The sequence below is a fragment of the Bos taurus genome, chromosome 26 (genome assembly GCF_002263795.3).
Source record: "Bos taurus isolate L1 Dominette 01449 registration number 42190680 breed Hereford chromosome 26, ARS-UCD2.0, whole genome shotgun sequence".
In the NCBI taxonomy this organism is placed as follows: Eukaryota; Metazoa; Chordata; class Mammalia; order Artiodactyla; family Bovidae; genus Bos; species Bos taurus.
The window spans coordinates 51,441,509-51,465,097 of record NC_037353.1 but is presented as its reverse complement, the minus strand read 5'-3'; the positions used below and the strand labels follow the sequence as shown (position 1 = coordinate 51,465,097).

General features: G+C 49.4%; 1 protein-coding gene across 1 annotated transcript; it reads right to left on the bottom strand.

The window, feature by feature from the left end:
• Window positions 1–2,084: 2,084 nt before the first annotated feature.
• Window positions 2,085–4,275, bottom strand: LOC132343988 (uncharacterized). Its single transcript, XM_059882123.1, has 2 exons — window positions 2,304–4,275; window positions 2,085–2,175 (listed from the first exon to the last, which is right to left on the bottom strand). The coding sequence occupies exon 1, from the start codon at window positions 3,278–3,280 to the stop codon at window positions 2,354–2,356; it is 927 nt and encodes a 308-aa protein (XP_059738106.1). The 5' UTR covers window positions 3,281–4,275; the 3' UTR covers window positions 2,085–2,175; window positions 2,304–2,353.
• Between the last annotated feature and the right edge of the window lie 19,314 nt (window positions 4,276–23,589).

The following is a 23,589-nucleotide window of genomic DNA, read 5'->3' as shown; positions in this document are numbered from 1 at the left end:
GAGATGGAGTGCCTCTCATGGGCATGGGCAGTCTCCATTCTTCATTTTTCCTGAAGCCGGCAGGATTCCCAGGAAGGCTCCTGTGTCTCCCCTCGCCTCTGACACTGGGGAGGGCCTCTGAGAAGTCTGCCATGGAGGCTGAAGTCCTCCAGGACTGGCCTTCACCCTGCCGTGGCCTCTTGAGCACGAGCCCCCTCCGCGACCATGTTTGGGTGTATTTGTCATTTCAGAATTTCTCAGGTGTTCCCCTTTATTTACTGCTGGAGAACATTCAGTGCGTTGGTTCCAGCCCTCTGCTCTCAAAGAGTGCCTTTGAAACAGAAGTGCTGACTGCGAGTTTGGGGCAGGGGGCGCATGTGTGTGGTTGCTTGGGGGATCTGAGGGGCCCTTGGGATTGGCTGAGGATTTGGCACAGCCCACCCGGCTGGTGGACGCCCTCTGCCCGGCCGTCAGGTGCAGCCCTGCTGACTGGCTCCTTGAACCCAGAGGACCATCCGCATGCTTTTGGTTCTTTGCATACTTTCGTCAGAGATGTGGAGAACATCGGGACTGTCGGGGGCACACTCAAGACCCTAGTGATGCTCTCATGGCCCTCGGCCTGCTGCCCCTCCCTGAGCCCACGTTCCCTCCCTGCACTCCAGGTAAGTGATGGTGACGCGGAGGCCAGTGGTCCCCAGGGAGCCTCCCAGTATCAGGCTCACCCAGGGAACAAGGTGCAGCCCCTGCAGTGGCCAGCTGAGCCGTGCCGCTTGGATTCCTCCACACTGAAGCCCTGGGCCCAGGGCACCTCTAGGAATGAATGGTCTTTCTACGCTCTGGACAGGCATGGTGAGGTCACAGGGACAGATGCAAGGGCACCCCTCTGCTGATGCGCCGGTGGGCAGAAAGCTCCCTGTGTTGGTGTCCCGTCCAGAGACAACCCCGGTCCCCTGGGCCTCGGGCATGGCCTCCCTGCTCATCTCAGCCTCCTCTCTAAGCCGTGTCCTCCGACTGACCCCCTACACGGGGTCTCTGTCTACAAGAGGCAGATGCGTGGAGCTCACGCCTCAGAGGGCTCCAGTGGACAGACCGTCTGCATGCACGGGAAGTGCCCAGCACCTGGCTGTCTCTCCACCTGGCCACGCCATAGCCTACCCTGGAGGTTCTCGGAACATCTTCATCCACCAGCTCGAGGCTGTTCCTCCTCCAGGACAACCCATGCCCGTGTCCTGGAGTGATGTGTGTCATCTGTGGAAAAATTATTTTGACTTTTACTGTGTATTACTCATGAAGAGAGCCTTCCGAGGATGCGTGTGAGCCTGAACTGTGATGGAAAGGTAACTCCGCCCTCCCTCTTAAGCTCCTCTGATCCTCCAGGTGACTGAGTGGGGAGATGGGACCACCTCTGCCCTGAGCCATGAGAGCTGTAGGTGAGGGCTAGCTGGTTTCTCCTCTGCAGCTGCTCATGCTCTGAGCATCAGGAATTTGAAAAGCTAAGCATTTGTTGGCTGCAGATTTTACCTCTTGAACATGTTTTTTCATTAAACTTTTCACTGTCAGATAATTATAGGTGTATCAGTACATCAGCTGTAAGAAATCCTATGGAAAGAATCCATGTCTGTCAATCAGTTTCTCTAAATGGCAACAACCTGCAAACCTCGTGCCTTATGATCAGGGCAACGACACTCACTGCTCTTCGGTAAAAAAAAAAAAAAAGTCTTAGACTCCTTTAAGAGAATCAGTGAGTGCGTGCTTAGTCACCTCAGTCGTGTCCAACTCTTTGTGGTCCTATGGACCATAGCCCCCCCAGGCTCCTCTGTTGGTGGGATTCTCCAGGCTCGAGAATATTGAAGTGCGTATCTATGCCCTTCTCCAGGGGATCTTCCTGACCCAGGCATCGAACCCATGTCTCTTGCATCTCCTGCATTGGCAGGCAGCTTCTTTACCACTAGCACCCCCTGGGAAGCCCCTAAAGAGGAAGCAGAGGTGTGCACGATTAAATGCTTAAAGGAATTTGAATTGCAGGACACCAAGAGACAAAAATCAGGAAAAAAAAAGAAAATTCTTAGAGAAATAGCTCTATTTCCATAGTAAGCTTAAAACTTCTTGTATTTACCGTGATCCATCTAATTAATAATTTTTAACAAATAATGTCAGTTGATTTAACACAATGCGTATACATTCCAGCAGATCAACCTGATGTGAAACACAAAAGGTGTAAAATTTTAGTGAAACCAAGGATATAATGAGTAACAGAGGTTGAAGGATAGATATGCAGAAATACAGACCATACGGAACACCGAGAGGCAGCTTTAAACACTCACGATGGATCGTGCCCGCAGTCAGGGAGCTTCATGGGACCAGTATTGCCTAGTTATTCATGCAAACAGTCGTTGGTTTCCCATCGTAACCTAGGAGAGCTGAGACAGTCGCTCAGTGGGGCGGGTGAACGTGCAGTCAGAGGGACGATAAGGGTGCTGATGAGCTGAGGCTCTTCCTGTGAATCACAACCGCGCCCTGGGGACTGCAGCGTGAGCACCAAGCCACGCCGCCTAGTGCTCATCTGCCGTGGGTGGGGGGACAGAGCAGGTGACAAATGGAAGGAACAGACCAAGGCCTGGGCAAGACGTGGTGAGGGGCGCAGGGAGAGGGGAGGGGCGAGGGCCGGGGGGCTGAGACACAACTGCTCAGCGCTGGAGGAAGAACTAAAGCTGGCGCTGCACGTGGGGATAAACGAGAACAGCCCCCTGGGGACCGGGCGCACACGTGCCGTCCTGGGCGCGGTGGTACTTTCACAGCAAAGACGGGCAGCTGCCTGGGAAAGGTAGGCACGTCCAGGCGAGTCCCATCTGGGATCCTGGAAGTCTGAGGGGTGTCCTGGAAAGATGGGTTTTCTAATGGCCCTGGATGGAAGCCATGATGCTCGGCGTCTGTTAAACTGCTCTCTAAACGCAGCTGGGGCTGAGCACCCAGCAGAGACTCTCCAGAGAGAAATGTGGATCCAAACCTTCATCTGGAAGAAAGGGCGCATGAGCGAGAACGGAGCGATTCTGAAGCGTTTCACAGGGTGGAGTTCCGTGGGTGGATCCTGGGCGTTTTGCCTCCTGGAGGTAACAGCGCCTCCTCGCGGGCTGTGGACGTGGAAACACCACTTGTCAGGCCTCCTCCCCGGCGCCGGCAGAAGCACGCTGTCGTGTGCCTGCAGCCGCACAGCTGGCCCAGAGCAGGGCACGGGCGGGAACCAGAGGCCCTGGCAGGCAGCCAGCGGGACGGGAAGCGAGGTGGAAACGGGGGTCGGCATGGGGCTTCTGGGGGGGCACCCCGTCCTCCCCCCAGAAGGAGCTGTGACCAGACACGCGATCAAAACAGCCGTTCCTCTGTCCTGGAAGCTGACCAACTCTCCCAGTAAGCTGAGATGCTCTCAGTCCCGACAAGCTGCTGGACTTGGGGGAGGAAACTGGTGTTCCCGGGTGGCCCTGCTCCCGCCCCGCCCGCCTCGTGACCATCTGGTGGTCCTAAGCAATCATGGCAGGCCCGGAATTACCAGCAGCTTCACTACTGGAGGGAGCTTCTTGATTTGGACCAGAGGGTGGTAAAGCCCTGCCAGTTAGCATCGTCTGAAATCAGTAATGGTCTCCGTGCCGAGTAAACAGGCATGCCCAGCTGTTCCCCTAGTCTGAGGTCCTTGGTTTGATTGTGACAAGCCACAGACTAGCTAGAAATTAACCAGAGAGATACAGAAAAGACACAATGAGACTTCTCCACCATCCCCAGTCTCCCCAGCACTCAAGTCCAGAGAAGACCTGTGAAAGCTCAGTGGATCTCCAAGTGGGTATGGGCTTGAAACCACTTGGATTTTGAAGGCACTCTTGAACCCAGAGACAAATCCATTGGCAGAGGTGGGACGCTTGAGCGCAGATTCTGACTGGTTGTTGGTTGAGCATAAGCTCTGCAGATGCAGGGATGACCGCTGGGAAGCTGGGTGGAGAAAGAAACAGCAACCAGAAAACCCCGAACAAGACAAACAAGATGTCAGCGGCTGCGGCTCCAGGGGAAACAGATGCCACCGTCATCCAGGAAAGACATAAACAAACAGGCAGCCAAACCATCAACCCTCCTGAGGGGGGATCGGAATCCAGATTCTCTACACTCTATTGCCTAACAGATCCAGGATGGCTCTGCCACCGAAGCCAGACAGAGACATCGCAAACAAAGGAAACTGCAGGCCAGCATCCCTCGTGAATATAGACGGAAAAACCCTTAACAAAATTTTAGCAAGCTGAATCTAGCAACACAGAAAACAGATCAATTGCCAAGTGGGATCTGTTCCAAGAATATAAAGCTGGTGAAACATCTAAAAATGATTTCATGAAGTCAATCATATTAATAGAACAAGGGACAAAAATCTACACGATCATCTCCAAGGATGCAAAAAAGCATTTGACAGATCCACCATCTATTTGGGGCAAAACACATTCAATTAAACTAGGAATAGAAGGGAACGTTCTCAGCTTGATAAAGGACATTTACTGAAATCTCTCAGCTCACATCCCACTCGGTGGTGAGAGAGAATTCTCTTCGCTAAGATAACACACAGGGCAAGCACATCAGACCTCAGCACAGCTGTGCAACTCGGAACCACAGGGTCCAGCCGCACAGCAGCAACAAGAAAATCAGAGCCACTGTGACTGAGAGAAAAGCAAAACTGTGTGTGAAGAAAATCTGATTTTGTATGAAGAGAACACTGAAGGTTTCAGAGAAAAAACTACTACATGAAAAACAAGCTTAGCGATGTTGCATAATATAAGATCTAAGAAGCAAATTGCATTTTTATTTATGGTGTTGTTCAGTTGCCAAGCTGTGTCCTACTCTATGCAACCCCATGGACTGCAGCGCACCAGGCTTCCTTGTCCTTCACCATCTCCCAGAGCTTGCTCAAACTCATGTCCATTGAGTCAGTGATGCCATCCAACCTTCTCACCCTCTGTCGCCTCCTTCTCCTCCTGCCTTTATCTTCCCAGCATCAGGGTTTTTTCATTGAGTCAGTTCTTCACATCAGGTGGCCAAAGTATTGGAGTTTCAGCTTCAGCATCTGCCCTTCCAATGAATATTCAAGACTGATCTCCTTTAGGATTGACTGGTTGGATCTCCTTGCAGTCCAAGGGACTCTCAAGAGTCTTCTCCAACACCACAGTTCTAAGCATCAGTTCTTCAGTGCTCAGTCTTATTTGTGGTCCAACTCTCACATTCATACATGGCTACTGGAAAAACCAAAGCTTTGACTAGACGGACCTTTGTTGGCAAAGTGATGTCTTTGCTTTTTAATACACTGTCTAGGTTTGTCGTAGCTTTTCTTCCAAGGAGCAAGCGTCTTTTAATTCCATAGTTGTAGTCACTGTCCACAGTGACTTTGAAGCAAAAGAAAATAGAATCTATCACTGTTTTACTTCCCCCCATCTATTTGCCATTAAATGATGGCCATGATATTGGATGCCGTGATCTTCATGTTTTGCATGTTCTGTATATGAGCTGTGAATAATCTGAAAATGAGATTAGAAAACTAGTGCATTCGCCATAGAATCAAAAGAATAAAAGGCTTCGGAGTGATTTTACAGAAAACTTACAAGACTTAGACACTGAAAACTGCAGCGTGTCCCAGAGCAAGACTGAAGAAGAGCTAAAAAACCAAAGACATCCCATGTTTATGGGCCAGAAGACAATGCCATTAAGATGGCTTTTCTCTGGGAGGGGAGTTTGTGGGAGAATGGATACATGTGTGCATATGGCTGAGTGCCTTCACTTCCCCAGAAACGATCACAACACTGTTAATCAGCTACACTCCAATACAAAATAAAAAGATTTTTAAAAAGATTTTTTCTTCCTCAAGTAATCTATAGAGTCAATACAATCCCTGTCAAGCTTTTAAAAATAGATACTGACAAAGTGACCCTAAAAGGAACAAAGAAATATAAAGGACATAGAATAATCAAAATAATTTTGGAAAAGAGGAATAAGTTGGGAGATTTACTCTATCTTATATCAAAATCATTATAAAGCTATAGGCAATAGGACAGTGTAATTTTACCATAGAAGAGAGGCATCCAGATAAACTCAGCAGAACAGAGTCTAGAACTAAAACCTTAATTATGTGGCCAATAGGTTTTCAACAAAGGCATAAAGGCAATTCAGAGCTGGAAACATGATCTTTTCAACAATTCTATAACTCCATGCAAAAAAATTGTATGTTTCTATCTTCAGCCAAACCCAAAAGTTAACTTGAAATGGATCATAAATTTAACATAAGACATAAAACTGCAGAAATTGTGGAATAAAATATAGGATAAATTCTTCAAGATCCTGAGTTAGGCAAAGAGTCCTTAGATACAAAAACAGAGGCATGATTCATAGAAGAAAGGTAATCTTGATTTTATTAAAATTAAAACCTTGTGCTTCAAGACATGCCATGAAGAAAATGGAAATACTTGACAGAGGCTTGGAGAAAATACTCGTAAATTGTATTTGGGGAAAATGGGCCTGTGAAAAATTCTTACAGCTCCATCTGTTAAATAACGCAATTAAAAAAAAAAAAAAAAGATCAGGGCTTCCCTGGTGGCTCAGTGGTAAAGAATCCACCTGCCAATGCAGGAGACACAGGTTCAGTCCCTAATCTGGGAAGATCCCTCATGCCAAGGCAACTAAATCCATGCTTCACGATTGCTGAGCCTGTGCTCTTGAGCCCGGGAGCCACGACCTCTGAAGCCGGGCACCTAGAGCCTCTGCTCTGCAGCAAGAGAAGCCATCGAGATGAGAAGCAGAGCCCCTCAACCAGAGAGCAGCCCCTGTTCTCTGCAACTAGAGGAAGCCCGTACAGCAATGAAGACCCGGCACAGCCAAAAGTAAGGAAATAATAATTTAGAAAGTGAACAGAGCTTTGAATAGCCATTTCTCTCAAGAAAATATGCCAACGGCTAAAAAGCACCTGAGAAGAAGTTTAACATCATTTGTTGTCAGTAACATGCATATTAAAATTACACTGAGATGGCACTATGGACCCCTCAAGGCCATGGTGAAGACCACAGACAGGATGGTGAGTGGGCAGAAGACAGGAGAATCAGTGACCCCAGGCGCTGCTGGCCAGAAGGGAAGACAGTGCGGTCACCTTGGAAAATTTCTTGGCTATTTCTCCGAAAGCCAACATTACACTTGCTGTCTAACCAAGCAAGGCCTTGGCTAGGAACCTCCCCAGAAATGAGAAGGTGTCCATGCAGAAACATCGATGTGTAGACTGCATCATTCACGATTTCCCCAAACTGAAAACAACTTTCAGAGGCATACATAGGTCAGAAAAGTGAAAAGTGGTGCAGCTGCATAATGGAATGCTGTTTTTTCTGTAACAAGCAATCAGTTACTGCTGTAGGCTACACCTAAAAATCACTTTGTACATGAAGGAAACCTGAAGAAATGTCTCCGTGTTGTAGGATCCCATCTCTATGACATTTCCTGAAAAGGCACATCTCTAGAGATGGAAAAAAGACAAGCGGTTTCTGGGACTCGGCATGGGATCCTGGATCAACCGGAGATGGGTACGAGGGGATGTTTGGGGTGATGGGTGTGGTGACAGACGCACAGACTATAAATCTATAAAGTCAGGGCATTGCACACACACGCTGACGGGTGTCGCTTTGTCACTGGCGGGTGCCGCTTTGTCCAGCATCCACAGCAGTAAAGCTGTGCTCACTACTCATGCCTGCTCCCTGGAAGCGGGTGCAGGGGCCTCCAGGGACTCTGGAATCTGTGTCTGTGGTGACCCCGCATCAGGGCAGCATTCTGCCACCTAAGGGGCTCATGCAGCCTCTGGGGGTCTCTCTCCTCCGTCCGATGGCATCCACTTCTCCTTTCCCCAGACACCAACCACACATTCTCCTGATCTGAGGATGCAGGTTCCTGCCCCTGTGGGGGCAGGGCTCAGATGCTGCCTGCCTGGTTTGCTGTCCACCCTCCTCTCTGATCACATCTCCTTTTCCGTATCTACTTCCTTTCCTCTCCCATTGTCCCCCAGGGAAGCCTCGGGACATACATTTCTAGGCCACTGGGGCAGATAAACAGGACCCTCTCAGCCAGAGGCAATGGTTCCCTAGGACCCACCAGCCTGCCCTGTCCAGGAAGGAGATATGCCTACAGCTGCTGTGTGAGTCCCAGGATCCTGCCCTACACTCCCCCGAGGACAGGTGACCTGAACAATTGAGCGACTTTGAACAAAGTCACCCGGTGAGCAGGATGACGTCACAGAAAGATGCAGCTGAAATTCTATCTCAAATAGGAACCTCGAGCAGACCAAGGAGTCAGCGATTCCAAAAGAGGCTGACCTGTCAGCAAAGCCAGCCATGAGCATCTCTGAGAAATCCTCAGTATTTCAGAAGGGAAAGGGGTCTGTTCGCCTGGTGGCTGATACCCACCCCCAAACAATGCCCCCCAGAACATACCTAGAAAGCAGTTCAGCTCAGTGCAGTTCAGTTGCTCAGTTGTATCCGACTCTGTGACCCCATGGACTATAGCACACCAGGCCTCCCTGTCCATCACCAACTCCCAGAGTTTACTCAAACTCATGTCCATTGAGTCGGTGATGACATCCAACCATATCAACCTCAGTTGTTCCCTTCTCCTCCCACCCTCAATCTTTCCCAGCATCAGGGTCTTTTCCAATGAGTCAGCTCTTCGCATCAGGTGGCCAGAATATTGGAGTTTCAGCTTCAACATCAGTCCTTCCAATGAACACTCAGGACTGATCTCCTTTAGGATGGACTGGTTGGATCTCCTCGCAGTCCAGGGGACTCTCAAGAGTCTTCTCCACATCACAGTTCCAATGCAAAGAAATAGAGGAAAGCACTAGAATGGGAAAGACTTGACATTTCCTCAAAAAAATTAGAGACACCAAGGGAACACTTCATGCAAAGATGGGCTCAATAAAGGACAGAAATGACATGGACCTAAGAGAAGCAGAAGATATTAAGAAGATGTGGCAAGAATACACAAAAGAACTGTACAAAAAAGATCGTCATGACCCAGATAACCATGATGGTTTGATTACTCACCTAGAGCCAGACATCCTGGAGTGGAAAGTCAAGTAGGCCTTAGGAAGCATCACTATGAACAAAGCTAGTGGAGGTGATGGAATTCCAGTTGAGCTATTTCAAATCCTAAAAGATGATGCTTTGAAAATGCTGCACTCAATATGCCAGCAAATTTGGAAAACTCAGCAGTGGCCACGGGACTGGAAAAGGTCAGTTTTCATTCCAGTCCCAAAGAAAGGCAATGCCAAAGAGTGTTCAAATTACTACACAACTGCACTCATCTCACATGCTAGCAAAGTAATGCTCAAAATTCTCCAAGCAAAACTTCAACAGTATGTGAACCAAGAACTTTCAGATGTTCAAGCTGGATTTAGAAAAGGCAGAGGAACCAGATCAAATTGCCAGCATCTGTTGGATCACAGAAAAAGCAAGAGAGTTCCAGAAAAACACCTATTTCTTCTTCATTGACTACATTAAAGCCTTTGTATGGATCACAACAAACTGTGGAAATTCTTAAAGAGATGGGAATATCAAATTGTTACCATTTTTCACCTTACCTGCCTGCTGAGAAATCTGTATGCAGGGCAAGAAGCAACAGTTGGAACCAGACATGAAATAACAGATTGGTTCCAAATTGGGAAAGGAGTACATTAAGGCTGTATATTGTCACCCTGCTTGATTAATTTCTATACAGAATACATGATGCTAAATGGTGGGCTGGATGAAGCACAAGCTGGAATCAAGATTGCTAGGAGAAATATAAAAAACTTCAGATATGCAGATGACATCACCCTTATGGCAGAAAGTGAAGAGGAACTGAAGAGCCTCTTGAAAGTGAAAAAGGAGAATGAAAAAACTGGCTTAAAACTCAAGGTTCAAAAATCAAAGATCATGGTATCCAGTCTCATCACTTCATGGCAAATAGATGGGGAAACAATGGAAACAATGACAGGCGTTCTTTTCTTGGGCTCCAAAATCACTGCAGATGGTGACTGCAGCCATGAAATTAAAAGACGCTTGCTCCTTGGAAGAAAAGCTATGACCAACACAGACAGCATATTAAAAAGCAGAGACATTACTTTGCCAATAAAGGTCCGTCTAGTCAAAGCTATTGTTTTTCCAATAGTCATGTATGGATGTGAGATTTGGACCATAAGGAAAGCTGAGCACTGAAGAATTGATGCTTTTAAACTGTGGTGTTGGAGAAGACTCCTGAGAGTCCCTTGGACTGCAAAGAGATCAAACCAGTCAATCTCAAAGGAAATCAGTCATGAATATTCATTGGAAGGACTGATGGTGAAGCTGAAACTCCAATGCTTTGGCCACCTGATGCCAAGAACTGACTCACTGGAAAAGACCCTGATGCTGGGAAAGACTGAAGGCAGGAGGAGAAAGGGATGTCAGGGGACCAGGTGGTTGGATGACATCACTGATTCAGTGGACATGAGTTTGAGCAAGCTTCAGGAGTTGGTGATGGACAGGGAAACGTGGCATGCTACAGTCCACAGGGTCGCAAAGAGTTGCATATGACTGAGCAACTGAACTGAACTTGGGTTGCAAAGTGTCAAACACAGCAGTCATTTTCCAGGGCTGGAGTTAGGCTCTCGAGCACCCCTCTCCCAGAATCATCTCTGCAGGCTGTCCAAGCACATGGAAATCTGTAGGAGAGGAGAGGAGAAGGTGCTTTTCATTTTTAGCAATACGCTGAAGACTCAGACTCCGCCAGAGCTCAAATTCCTCACCTGGATCCCCCAGGGATGCTCTTGACCACTTTTAGAATTTAAATTGAATCTTCAAACATTGTAATTATTGGCTTTCCCCTTCAAATTGAATGCATTTTGTAAAAGCTGCATTTGTGGAATACAGATTTGGAGGAGACGGATTTTTCAAAGCCCAGGGTTCGGTTAAATCTAGAGAGTGATATTTTGACAGGGAAGCATTCCCATGCAGTTGTGTGTCTGAGTTGGCTCATTATCCTTTCTTGAGCATATCATGGAGAGTCATTTGACTGGCGGCTTGGAGACCCCACAGAGCCGCCAGATGCCGTCCAGGCTCTGGGTCCTGCTGGTACACCGACTAGTTTGCTCCCCCAAAAGTCCTGCCCTGGGGGATTATTAACGTCTCAGCGCCTGAGGACACTGAGGTACACTTTTTCCTGCCTCATCTCTGAAAGACCACCGTCAGTTAGAGAACATAGGTGTTGCTGCAAAGTGGATCCAGTTGCCTGAAACACTGACTCCTTCTTCCAAGAGACCACGTCTCACAGAAGTAACTGAACTGTTGTTCAGTTGCTAAGTCATGTCTGAATCATTGTGACCTCATGGACTGCAGCATGCCAGGCTTCCCTGTCCTTCATTATCTCCCAGCGTTTGCTCAAAACTTATGTCCATTGAGTCGGTGATGCCATCCAACCATCTCATCCTCTGTCGCCCCCGTCTCCTCTTGCCCTCAATCTTTCCCAGCATCAAGGTGTTTTCCAGTGAGTCCACTCTTCACTTCAAGTGACCAAAGTACTGGCACTTCAGCATCAGTCCTTCCAGTGGACTGCAGCCCACCAGGCTCTTCTGTCCGTGGATTTCCCAGGCAAGGATAATGGAGTGGGTAGCCATTCCCTTCTCCTAGGGATCTTCCTGACCCAGAATGGAACCCAGTTCTCCTGCATTGCAGGCAAATTCTTTATTGTCTGAGCCACCAACTGAATCATCGGCAAGACCTAATTGCTTTTATGTTAAAAACATGAGGCTTTAATGAGGTTAAGTTACTCCTCTTCATGTCTAAGAAAATGACCCAAGTACCTTTTATCAGAATTTTTCAAATAAAAATTTAAATATGTAAAAATACGTGCCCTGATTGCATAAAGTTTAACATTGAGAGATGCAAATTCACAATTAGGAAGAGTTATGCTTTGCTTTATATAAAAAACTGATTTCATTTGGATACCTTCCAATAGAAGTAACCCTAGAAGGACAGTGCATCTGGTTAAAAGAACTTTACCTTGTTGACAACACTGAGGGCGGAAATGACACCAGAAGATAAGGAGCCCTTGTGATGAGTTTTGAGAGGAGATGAAGAGGAAGCCACTGGGAAGTTGCAACATCGCTTGGTAATGAGGGATCTTGTCAGGCTGAGTGTGCTGCTGAGACAGTTTTATGAGATGAATCAAGATAAAAATCTTCAGGGACTGTGGTCAGTGTAGCAGCTTATTTCCTCTGCGTGAAGAACGTATTGGAGCTGAGGGTCAGGAGCTTGCAGCTGCAGTGGCTCCTTCCCTCCCCCATCTGCACGCCAAGACCCTCCCCAATTTTTCTGACCTGGACAATCATCACCTGCTTCCTGGTAGGCAATTGACATGTGAAATTAAACTATTGGTTCTACTATATAATTTCCATAAGCCCTGCCCCCAGTCTCAGTAATCTGGCTACTCACAGGCATGTTATCACAAGGCAAGCAACTTTTACTGCCAAGAATTTATGTTACCTAAGTTAATTGAACCCAATTATGATCCAAAGTACGATGTTTAGCTGCCGGCACTTTTCTGTCGTTCCTCGAAACAGGGACATTTACGGCTAGAGAGAATGGCCAACCACAGGCTCGCCGACAGTTTGTTAGAGATTTTAGAATCAGTAGCTTGCACATTGGCTAAAGCATGTTAAAAGCCAAACAATTACGATGATGGGATGCATACTCATACTCCAGAATACCACACAGAAATGAACATAAAAGAAAGAAATCTTTCCTGCAGCCAGAACAAGTGTACACATTTGAATAAAAGTAAGCGATACTCTGGGCGTTATCTGGACCCTGGGAAGAGCAGTGGTGGACAGCGGGGAGCTGTCGATGATCCGAGTCTTCAGCATATGGGGAAAAACTGATCACTGAAGTCTGTCCCTGCTGACGGCCGTCACCATGGCGGCACAAATTCGTGATTTGGGAAGATGGTATAGAGAAACGGTAGGTGAGGAGTAGGAAGGAGGGGAGGCAGGGAGGAGGAAAGGGTAGCTGTTGCTCGATGCTTTTAGGAAATCTGAAGAGAGACCTTTTTTTTTTAATCCCAGATCCAAACATTGTAAATTTGAACATAATTTGTTTAGTCTAGGTTATTAATGCACAGTCTTCAGTTCAATTCAGTTCAGTCACTCAGTTGTGCCTGAGTCTTTGTGACCCCATGGACTGCAGCACGCCAGGCCTCCCTGTCCATCACCAACTCCTGGAGTTTACTCAAGCTCATGTCCATCGAGTCAGTGATGCCATCCAACCATCTCATCCTCTGTCATACCCTTCTTCTCCTACCCTCAATCTTTCCCAGCATCAGAGTCTTTTCAAATGAGTCAGCTCTTCCCATCAGGTGGCCAAAGTATTAAAGTTTCAGCTTCAGCATCAGTGCTTCCAATGAACACCCAGGACTGGTTTCCTTTAGGATGGACTTGTTGGATCTCCTTGCAGTCCAAGGGACTCTCCAGAGTCTTCTCCAACATCACAGTTCAAAAACATCAATTCTTCGTGCTCAGCTTTCCTTATGGTCCAACTCTCACATCCATACATGACCACTGGAAAAACCATAGCCTTGACTAGACGGACCTTTGTTGGCAAAGTAATGTCTCTGCTTTTTAATATGCTGTCTAGGTTGATCATAGCTTTTCTTCCAAGGAGTAAGCATCTTTTAATTTCATGGCTGCAGTCACCATCTGCAGTGATTTTGGAGCCCAGAAAAATAAAGTCTCTCACTGTTTCCATTGTTTCCCCATCTATTTGCCATGACATGATGGGACTGGACGCCATGATCTTAGTTTTCTGAATGTTGAGTTTTAAGCCAACTTTTCCCCTCTCCTCTTTCACTTTCATCAAGAGGCTCTTTAGTTCTTCTTCACTTTCTGCCATAATGCACACTCTTGGTTTCCCCAAAGTCCTAATTTGGATTAGAGAAGACAAGGGGCATCCAATCTCTCCTCCTCAGTGACTCTTATGAGTGAAGGTTGCTCTTTGCTGAGCAGGAGACCATTGGATGCTGTGTCTCAGTAACTGAACAAGTGATGCGATGGGAGAGGCAGGGTCATGGTGTCTGGCTCGGTGATCACCTTCACACATGGGTACCTCTCCATCTTTGAACTCCAGAGCCAGGTGGGAGCATCTTTCCCTAGGTTTAGACCCCTGATAGGGAATCTGCCTTTTCTGAATACTTACTATGAGCCAGACACCCAAATTCATGCTTTAAATGTTTTAATATCTCTAACAACCTAATGATGCTGGTCATCCAATCCACACCTAGAGACTTGGGGCTGAGGAACGTGGTCACATCTGCCTGGATACTCTGTGATGATCTGGGGCTCCACTGTAACCCAAGTGGGACTCACTTTGAACTTGACAACCACCAGTCTCCAGTAAGTCTGCAGACATAGGCAGCCAAGCAGCTCAGGACATGCCATCAGCAGCAGTCACCCAGTGGGACTGAGTTCTCCCGTCTTAGTCCCCCTCCAATACAAAGCAAGTCTGCGGGGCTCAGGCACCAGATGCCCTGGGGCGGCCCCAGCTGTGAAGGGGAAGGAGTTCTAGGCAGGGATGGAACGTGGTGGGGACGGGGGGCTAAGACCCCCCAGGCAGACAGGCTCAGCAGGACTCCACCCAGGGGATTGAGGGGGACAGAAGGACTGAGTGCGGGGACCAGGAGGCTGCATCACGGCAGGTGTGGAGCAGGTTCTGATGGAGAGCTCCAGGACAGCCTGGACCAGAGGGGCGTGGCAGCGCTGGACAGTCTGCTGGTCTCAGGACCAGGAGCCTGGCGGACCCTCGGGGCGGGTCCTGTGAGCGCGAGCACAGACCTTCAGGCGTCATCAGCCCCTCCTCCTCAGGACAAACTGACTGTGGTGGCAAGCTAGGGCTGGTGCAAGCCAGGCTGCAGGGCTGTGGGTCTGTGCGGCAGGGCTTCCGGGACAGTAAAGCTCGGGGCCGAGTGGCTGCCCGGGGGGGATTGTGCCTTCAGGCAGCTTGGGCATTGACAAGGGGTCCTCCCTGCTGTCATTGTCGCCCCAGCCCACCCCCTCGGGCCACCCCATGCTGTTCCTACTTCTCGGGGCACCCAAGCAGCAGTGATTCAGAATCATTTCTACCTCTGGATGGTCCCCAGCAGCTCGGCTCACTCTCTGGGGACTGCACCCCAGTTCTGGAGTTAGCTCGGGGTGATGCTTCCCTGGGCTCTCAGACCAGCAGCTGTGCTCACTGGGGTCCTGACCTGCTGCTCTCCTCTGCAGACCCTCTGTGCATGCGTGTGCATGTGTGTGTACAGGCCAGTGCCTGGGTAAGTATGTGCCTGCATGTGTGTGCAATATGTGTGTGTGTGCGTGTATGTATGTGCACACACCTGTGTTAGAGCTGAAGAATTGGGAGGGGCTGGCTGTACATGGACTGCCTCACAGGGTGTAAGGAGTGTGATTGGCTCTCTGGGCTGCCAATCATCTCTACCTCTGGGGAGAGACTCCAGGGCTGGAAGCAGAAACTGGTTTCTGGCAAAATCTCCTGCATCCCGCAGTCCACTGGCCAGGCCCTGGGGTGGGGAGAAGGCGGCTGCTCGGCCACTTGCAGAGGGTGCTCTCAGGGCTGAAGGCTGAGTCCCCCACGGGCTTCCTGTCGGGAGCCCAGGCTGGGGTGGAGCCCCTTGGGTCCTGGATGAACCGGGAGGACTCTGGATGAACCGGGGAGGACTGGCCACTTCCGGTGTCCGGCTCCACCGCTGCCACTGACTTCACAAGAGCTGGATGAGGTCCCACCCAAGGTGGGCCCCAGAATTTATCATGCCTTTAAGGCCATCTCAGAACAGAGAATGGCATTTCCTTCACTCAGGGAGGAAGAGAAGGGAATTGGAGCCCCAACCGACAGCGTTTTAATCAACTGCCTGGAGTGCTGAGGGTCTCCGAGGTGGTGCAGTGGTAGAAGGAGTCTGCTGGCCTGCGCAGGAGACCCAAGAGACACGGGTTCAGCCCCTGGGTTGGGAAGATCCCCTGGGGAAGGAAATGGCAGCCCACTCCAGTATTCTTGCCTGGAAAATCCCATGGACAGAGGAGCCTGGCGGGCTAGAGTCCACGGGGTCACAGAGAGTCAGACACGACTGCAGCACAAGCCACCACAGTGTGCGTTATGGTTGTGTGTCCACACGTGCCTGTACGCTGTTTTAGTCATTCTCACTTTCACCTTATTTTTTAGGAAGCTACTGAATTCTGAAGGCTTTAGGAATGTTGATTTATGAGGGGCGTTGCTGCTGCTGCTGCTAAGTCACTTCAGTCGTGTCCGACTCTGTGCGACCCCACAGATGGCAGCCCACCAGGTTCCCCCATCCCTGGGATTCTCCAGGCAAGAACACTGGAGTGGGTTGCCATTTCCTTCTCCAACGCATGAAAGTGAAAAGTGAAAGTGAAGCCGCTCAGTAGTGTCCGACTCCTAGCGACCCCATGGATGCAGCCCACCAGGCTCATGAGGAGCGTAATTCTTTATAATCATATTCCATGTTAACAAATGAAATATTAAGATAATTAGCTGAATTCTTGATGCTGCATTTAGCTAACACATTACTTTCAAAGATCTCAGCACTCAGTGTCAGTGCTTAAATATAGGTTTTAAAATGTATTTGGTAAAGTGTAAATGTGTGTTGAAGAGCCGGGCCCTGTGCTCCCACTTCGTGCAGTGACGATGAAACCTCGGTGCTATTTCTATGGGACATGTTGCGTGTTCTTCACCAAGTGACAAAACAAGCAGCTCGGAATTTTGGAAGGGAAGCTGAAGCTCGTGTTCCAGCCTCAAGGAGTGAATTAGATTTGCCATAAAAAGCACGTAGGCATATTAACTGAAGGGTGCAACATGTCCCCCTGATCTTGGTTGAGGGGCTTACTTACATACTTGATACAAGAGTCCAGGCTTGGAAGCCTCAAAATTAAGGATGTGAGAAACACACACCCAGAAACAGCTTCTCCTCATAACAAAATTCACTAGCAAATCATGGAAATACAATATACATTTTTTGTCATACCATATAATTACTCATTTGGCATGCTGCAGTCCATGGGGTTGCAAAGAGTCAGACGGGACTGAGCAGCTGAACTGAATATAATTATTTAGAGTTGTAATTATATAAATTTATATTTTAAATTATCCATTTAAAATTATACATAAGATAACTATATATGTCTATCTATAAATTATACAAAAAGTGCAGTGTAGTTTCTGCCCAGCGTCTGTTTTCCTTTGCTCTCCCCCACTGAGGACAGCATTCCCAGTGCTGAAATGGTGCCTGACACGTGCAAGTTACTCAAAGGCCACAGCGGCTCCGACACTTACAGTGAGCTGTCAGCACCTGGTCTGTATTATTCCTTCCACTTGTAGAACATTGAATGGATGTCTCCATCCTGAAACAGTTGTTTGTCTGTCTGTCTGTCTACACTCAGCGATCTCTGAGTGAGTCACCAGCTCCATACAAACAAATCGCACCCAAAACACCTATGATTATGCACAATGATTCAAGTTTATTAACTCGCTGCCTGTTGGTCCAAACCTTCATAGAGATCTGGTGATACTCAGTCAGCCACATGAGCTGTATTTGGATCTGTATTTGGAATCCAGTTACTTCTTATTTGTGACCGATTTATGACATCAAAAAGACAAAGGAATGGGGATTCCCTGGTGGTCCAGTGGTTAAGGCTTTGCACTTCCACTGCAGGGAGTGTGGGTTCAATCCCTGGATGGGGAACTAAGATCCCACGTGCTGAGTGCTGTAGTCAAAAAATAGAAAAAAGTATGAAGGCGTGGCGGAGAAGACAATGGCACCCCACTCCAGTACTCTTGCCTGGAGAATCCCAGGGACGGGGGAGCCTGGTGGGCTGCCATCTATGGGGTCGCACAGAGTTGGACACGACTGAAGTGACTTAGCAGCAGCAGCATGAAGAGATGGAGGTACCAGTTGTGCCAACAGTTATCCTGATGGAGCAGCAAAGCCCATGGTCCAGGGGATGAGCCTGTTCCCGTTCCAGATGAGGAAACCGGGGCTGTGGTTTGGGGGGACACAGAAGGGACCCGGAACCTGTCAGAAGGACATGGAGGCACAGGCGGGGGTCTCTCGCCCAGCAGCGGCCTCGCCTCCCACATGCTGGCTCCTTGTTTCCCAGCGCTTGGAAAACATTACAGAACACTTGAATTCTCAACATCTGATCAAAAACTCTTCTATTTTCCTATCATGCTATCTATCTTGATAATTTTTTGATCTAACTTACACGGCCTGAATCCCCAAAATGTGTTTTGCCAGCTGGCGCGGCTTTATTGAGCTATACATCACGATGCTGACATCGCTGCTAACTAACCAGCCACAGTTACAGATGGCAGCAATGCGTTCTCGGAGACCCGGGCCAGGCAGATGATAGCAAATTCAGTTTTTTAATGGTCTTTCCTTATTTGGTTTTGAAAATGACAGAATATCAACCAATGTGTTCCATAATTCCAGAGACTAATAATACCGGAAGGTTTTGTTTTCTCATTAAAGATGAATGGCATTGACATTTAAATAGATCGCTTCCAATAGGTCCTTGGGACTTCACTCAGGTAATTATTAAAAATAGTTTCCAGCATATTGCGGCCCAGCCACATACATCTAGCCATGTGATTCACAGGGAGAGAACCATGTCTGTTCATCATTTCTGCCTTGCTGGGGCTGCCATGGGGGCCGTCCCAGAATCCCCTGGGAAGAGCGAGGCTGGGCTGGTAAAGACTGTCATTCCAGTGAAGCTTCCCTTGGAGCCTGGAGTGACCTTGTCAACGTGCCCGGTCCTGCCCCAGGGAGTAGGCTGGCCTGTCTCGTCTCAGACGGTTTCCCGGACCATCTTTCTCCTGCCACAGCTCTAGCTCCAGAGGACCTGCCAGACTCCAGCCTGGTTTCGCCCCTGACCCCTGAACATTGTTTCCCTGGGTGTTTGAGCCTAACCTGTGTTAACAACAAATCTCACAGGTTGGAGCAATTCACTGAGTGACGTAGCTAGTACTGCTCTCCTTGCTGATATGCATTGAATAGTGTGTGATAACCAAGTTTCAAGATCAGAAGCCTACTTTGCTTGCTGCCCTCGAGGACTCTGGAAATCCCCATAGATTAAAGACTTAATTCCTGGGCTCCTCTCCTGTCAGAGCTTGCTTTTCATCACGTAGGAGCTATATAGACTCTACTATATCTACTATATCTACTATATAGCTGGTTGCAACTTTGATGTTATAGGTAATTAAACACACACAAAAAAGAAGCAGATATCTGGTAAACCCGCCAGTCTCCTCATTGACTCTAGTTGGCTGTTACACAAGGCTTTCCACATCGCCTCAACTCCGAACCTCCAGTGTCCCCTACTTCCCGGCTGTGGAGCCTCCTTCCTCAGAGTCCAGCAACTATGGGTGCCTCCCTCGGCCAGGGGCTTGTCTCCCCGCATATCGAAGACCAGGAAAACCTGGACCTCACCCTTCCTCCCAGTGGCTGCGGCTCTCTCTCGAGATGCTACACCTCTTCTCTGTTTCAATGCAGGCAGCTCTGTTTTGTCCCTTCTATGGGATAACTTTCCCCTCTCACTTCTAAAGGTTCTCAACTGAGAGATAGAAGTCACTGTCCATATTTCTGCTCTGTCCATGTCTCCCTTGGAACCTGGCTTCGAATTCCCTCTGCCAGCACCAATTCTTGAATCCTAATATCTCTAGTGCCATGGTCTGGCCTCTCCCTCTTGTGGTCCACACAGGTATGGTGGCTCTTCCTGTGCTCACCTGAGTGCATGACCCCCTCACAGCCCCTCCCTGTGGTCGCCTGAGGGCCCCTCTCCATCACAGCCCCCCGCCATGCTCACCTGAGTGCGGGTCTCCATCACTCACTGGGACAGGTGGTGATGAGTGTCCTGGCTGGTGTTCCACAGGGCTCCGCAGACCTCTCTGGCCAACTTCCTGGTGGCTCCAGCAGTGGGCCAGTGAGGGGTAACCCTGAGTCAGTGTTGAAAGGACACAGCCGTTCATACTCCCTTAGTGCTGAGCTCGGCCGGCAGGCTGGTGGCCCTGGTTCCTCCTCCTGCTCTAGCCCAGCACCCGGGGCACACAGGACCCTGTGACACCGTGTGCAGCCCGAGAGCCCGGGCCTGTCTCGCCCTGAGTCCCTCCCTCAGGGCTCCCTCCACCCTCGAGTCTGCGGCCAGGTGGACTTGGCCTGTGTCTCTGGGCCCCAGCTCCCCCCACCCCAACCCCCAGGCCTCTCAGCGCTCCTCTCCCAGAGCCCATGCAACCTTTCCACTCCTCTCTGCAGATGTCAACTGAACTAAACACACCCTAGACCAAATTCACCACCTCCCCAAGGTCACTTCTGATTCACTGTGTGAAGTCACGAGCACTCTCTCCATTCCAAAGACCTGTGAGAGGTGTCCAGTCAGTGAGATGTGACCACATCACAAGGAGCTGGCAGCTTACAAGGGTGGAGGTCCTCCCAAAGGGTAGGGGGAGCAGGAGTGGGGAGGAGAAGCAGGTGGAGCAGGACATGGTCAATGATGACAACACCCCGCTGAGCACCCCACCCTGGCCCTGAGCCCTGGCTGCCCTCAGAGCTGATTGTATGGGCATCTGGACTCTGAGGTCTCTGCCCCGTACTCTCTTCTTCCTGGCTTCAAGGAGAAGTTAAACAGTGCATGGTGGGATGTGCAAGGTTAGAGCAGTGTCGTGGCCATCCCAGCCCTACAGGGAGAAGGATGAAGGACCAGCTCCAGGCCTGAAGGAGGGCCAGGGAGGACTACACACTGCCCCTGCTGGCTTCCTCCCGAATAGGCCAGCCCTGTCTCGGCGCAAGGACTTACGTTCAGAAATGCAAACAACACGGAGTCCACTTGCTGAAATCTTCCAGTTTGTGTTTAAAAAAAAAAAAAAAGCATAATTAAGGGTTTAATTAGTTCATGTGGGGCTACAGGTGAGTGTCATTAGTGCAACCCCAGGCTGCACCTGGAGCTTGTAAATGATTTTTTTTTTTTTTTTTTTTTTTTGTCTCCTGCGCTGAGTCTGATTGACTGTAACCATTAAACTTTTTCCAATTTAAAGTTGAACTTCAAGTAATAAAGCTGGCTACATTTGTTTTTAATATGAGGAATTAGAGCCTGACAACGGCAGATCAGGCTCAGGCTCTGATAATTAGTTATGGGAGCCACAGCCTCCACTGGCAGATCCTGGAAAAAAATTACACAGAAAAATTGCAAAGCAGGTGGAATGTGGTTGGAAGGACACACATTTGACTCAACTGTAGCTGTTTCTAAAATGTAAGGAATCCAACAATCACTTTCAGGAAAGAGAAGCTTCTCTGTTGCAGAAGAAGAAGACATTTTCTCATGTGAGGGCCCCTTGTTGTATGTCTCAGCATCTGTGACCTGCATCCCTAGCCCACATCCATAGCCTACAGGCCTAGACTACATCTCCAGCCCGCATCCTGACCCCAAACCTGCATCTGTAGCCTATACCCCTAGCCCACATCCTGAGCTCGTATCCATAGAGTACGTCTCTAGCCTACATCCCTAACCCGCGTCCCTAGCCTACGTCCCTAACCCGCGTCCCTAGCCTACGTCCCTAACCCGCGTCCCTAGCCTACGTCCCTAACCCGCATCCCTAGCCTACGTCCCTAAGCCACGTCTCTAGCCTACGTCCCTAACCCGCGTCTCTAGCCTACGTCCCTAACCCGCGTGCCTAGCCTACGTCCCTAAGCCGCGTCTCTAGCCTACGTCCCTAACCCGCGTCCCTAGCCTACGTCCCTAATCCGCGTCTCTAGCCTACGTCCCCAACCCGCGTCTCTAGCCTACGTCCTTAAGCTGCGTCTCTAGCCTACGTCCCTAACCTGCGTCTCTAGCCTACGTCCTTAAGCTGCGTCTCTAGCCTACGTCCTTAAGCTGCGTCTCTAGCCTACGTCCCTAACCTGCGTCTCTAGCCTACATCCCTAACCCGCGTCTCTAGCCTACATCCCTAACCCGCGTCCCTAGCCTACGTCCCCAACCTGTGTCTCTAGCCTACGTCCCTAACCCGCGTCTCTAGCCTACATCCCTAACCCGCGTCTCTAGCCTACGTCCCTAACCTGCGTCTCTAGCCTACGTCCTTAAGCTGCGTCTCTAGCCTACATCCCTAACCCGCGTCTCTAGCCTACCTCCCTAAGCTGCGTCTCTAGCCTACAAGGAGAAGCTGACCTTGTGAACACCATGCTCTAGCAGCACCCATTGCAGACTCTCAGAAAGAGGGGCCAGGCCCATCCTGAGATGCTTTCCAATCCCAGGTCCCAAAGACAGGCCTGGACCCCTTTCCACCATCACTCCGGGCTGCCAGTGTGTTGGTGAGGGGGGATATGTATCATAAATCGATATATCTTTCACACTCACAGGCACATACACTCATGCATGAATAAAGGAAACCAGGGAATCAATAAATTTTAACCTGAAAATGTAAAATATAGCTAAATGTGCAAGAAGGGATTTATAGTTAAAAATGCAAGTTTTAACGATTTTACATTTTGTTTCCTATTTCTGCTTTCAGTCTCTATAAGCGACAGGGGAACCGTCTGTGCAGACCCAGGCAGCTCACAGGACGGGATATATTTCTACTCTTCCTGCTCTCCAGCCTGGCTCCAGGCTCTGCTGCAGCCAGGGCAGTCCTGCTGACCAGGGGTCTTCATGGCTCTCTGTCCCGCCCCCCAACCATGGGGGCCCCTTCATATCAAGTGCGCTCAGGGTCTGGCACGTGTTGAGGCCTCATTGAGCATTACATGAAAGACTGCGCCGAGCTAAAGAGTAAACTAGTCCAGGCAAGTGCATTTTCCAGAGTTAAAGCTCTTTCCTTGTGACCCAGGCTTATTCCTTCAAGCATCATTCTTCCTTTTTTCATATTACAAATCCAAAAGGAAATCCTTCAGGCTCTCCGATCTTCTTGGAGTCTTCCAGTTGGCTCGGTGGCTCTGCCTGGAGGCCAGCATGAGCCTGATTCTAGCAGATGCAAAACCCAACCCCCCTTTTGCTTCCTTGAGGTCCAGCCCCTCCCTCTGCTTGCTCCCTCCCTCACTGTCCACCTGGTTACAAAACCAGAAGCCTGGGCGTTGTCTCCTGGCTCCCTCTCTGCCTCCCACCTCCCACCTGTCACATGGGGGTCCACACCGCTCTTCACCCCCCGAGGTGGATTCTGGAGGCCTCTTGGTGAGTGCAGCCATGGGCAGGCACCAGAAGGAGACAGACAGTGAGGGGACAGTGAGTTGGCCTCCCCTCTCCCCTCCTCCCCCCTCCCCCCCGCCTCCCTGCTGCTCCTCCCCCTTCCTTCCCCCTTCTCCCTCCCCTCCATCCCTCTGGGTCAGCAAGGGTGACTTGACTCCTTTCCTCAAGACCAGGGTGCCTTTATGTGGCCCTCTATGGGGTGTGTCCAGGACAGAGGAACTAGAAAGGGCCCATGACATGTGACCCTTTGGTCGAGAAGGTGATTCTGGGCTACTCAAGAGTATTTCTGACATAAGAACCAGGTTGCAGAGACAGCAGAAGGCTGC

Bases quoted from the DNA above. Each gene is read 5' to 3' on its own strand.
- LOC132343988 (XM_059882123.1), bottom strand. From the start codon at position 3,280: ATGCCGACCCCCGTTTCCACCTCGCTTCCCGTCCCGCTGGCTGCCTGC.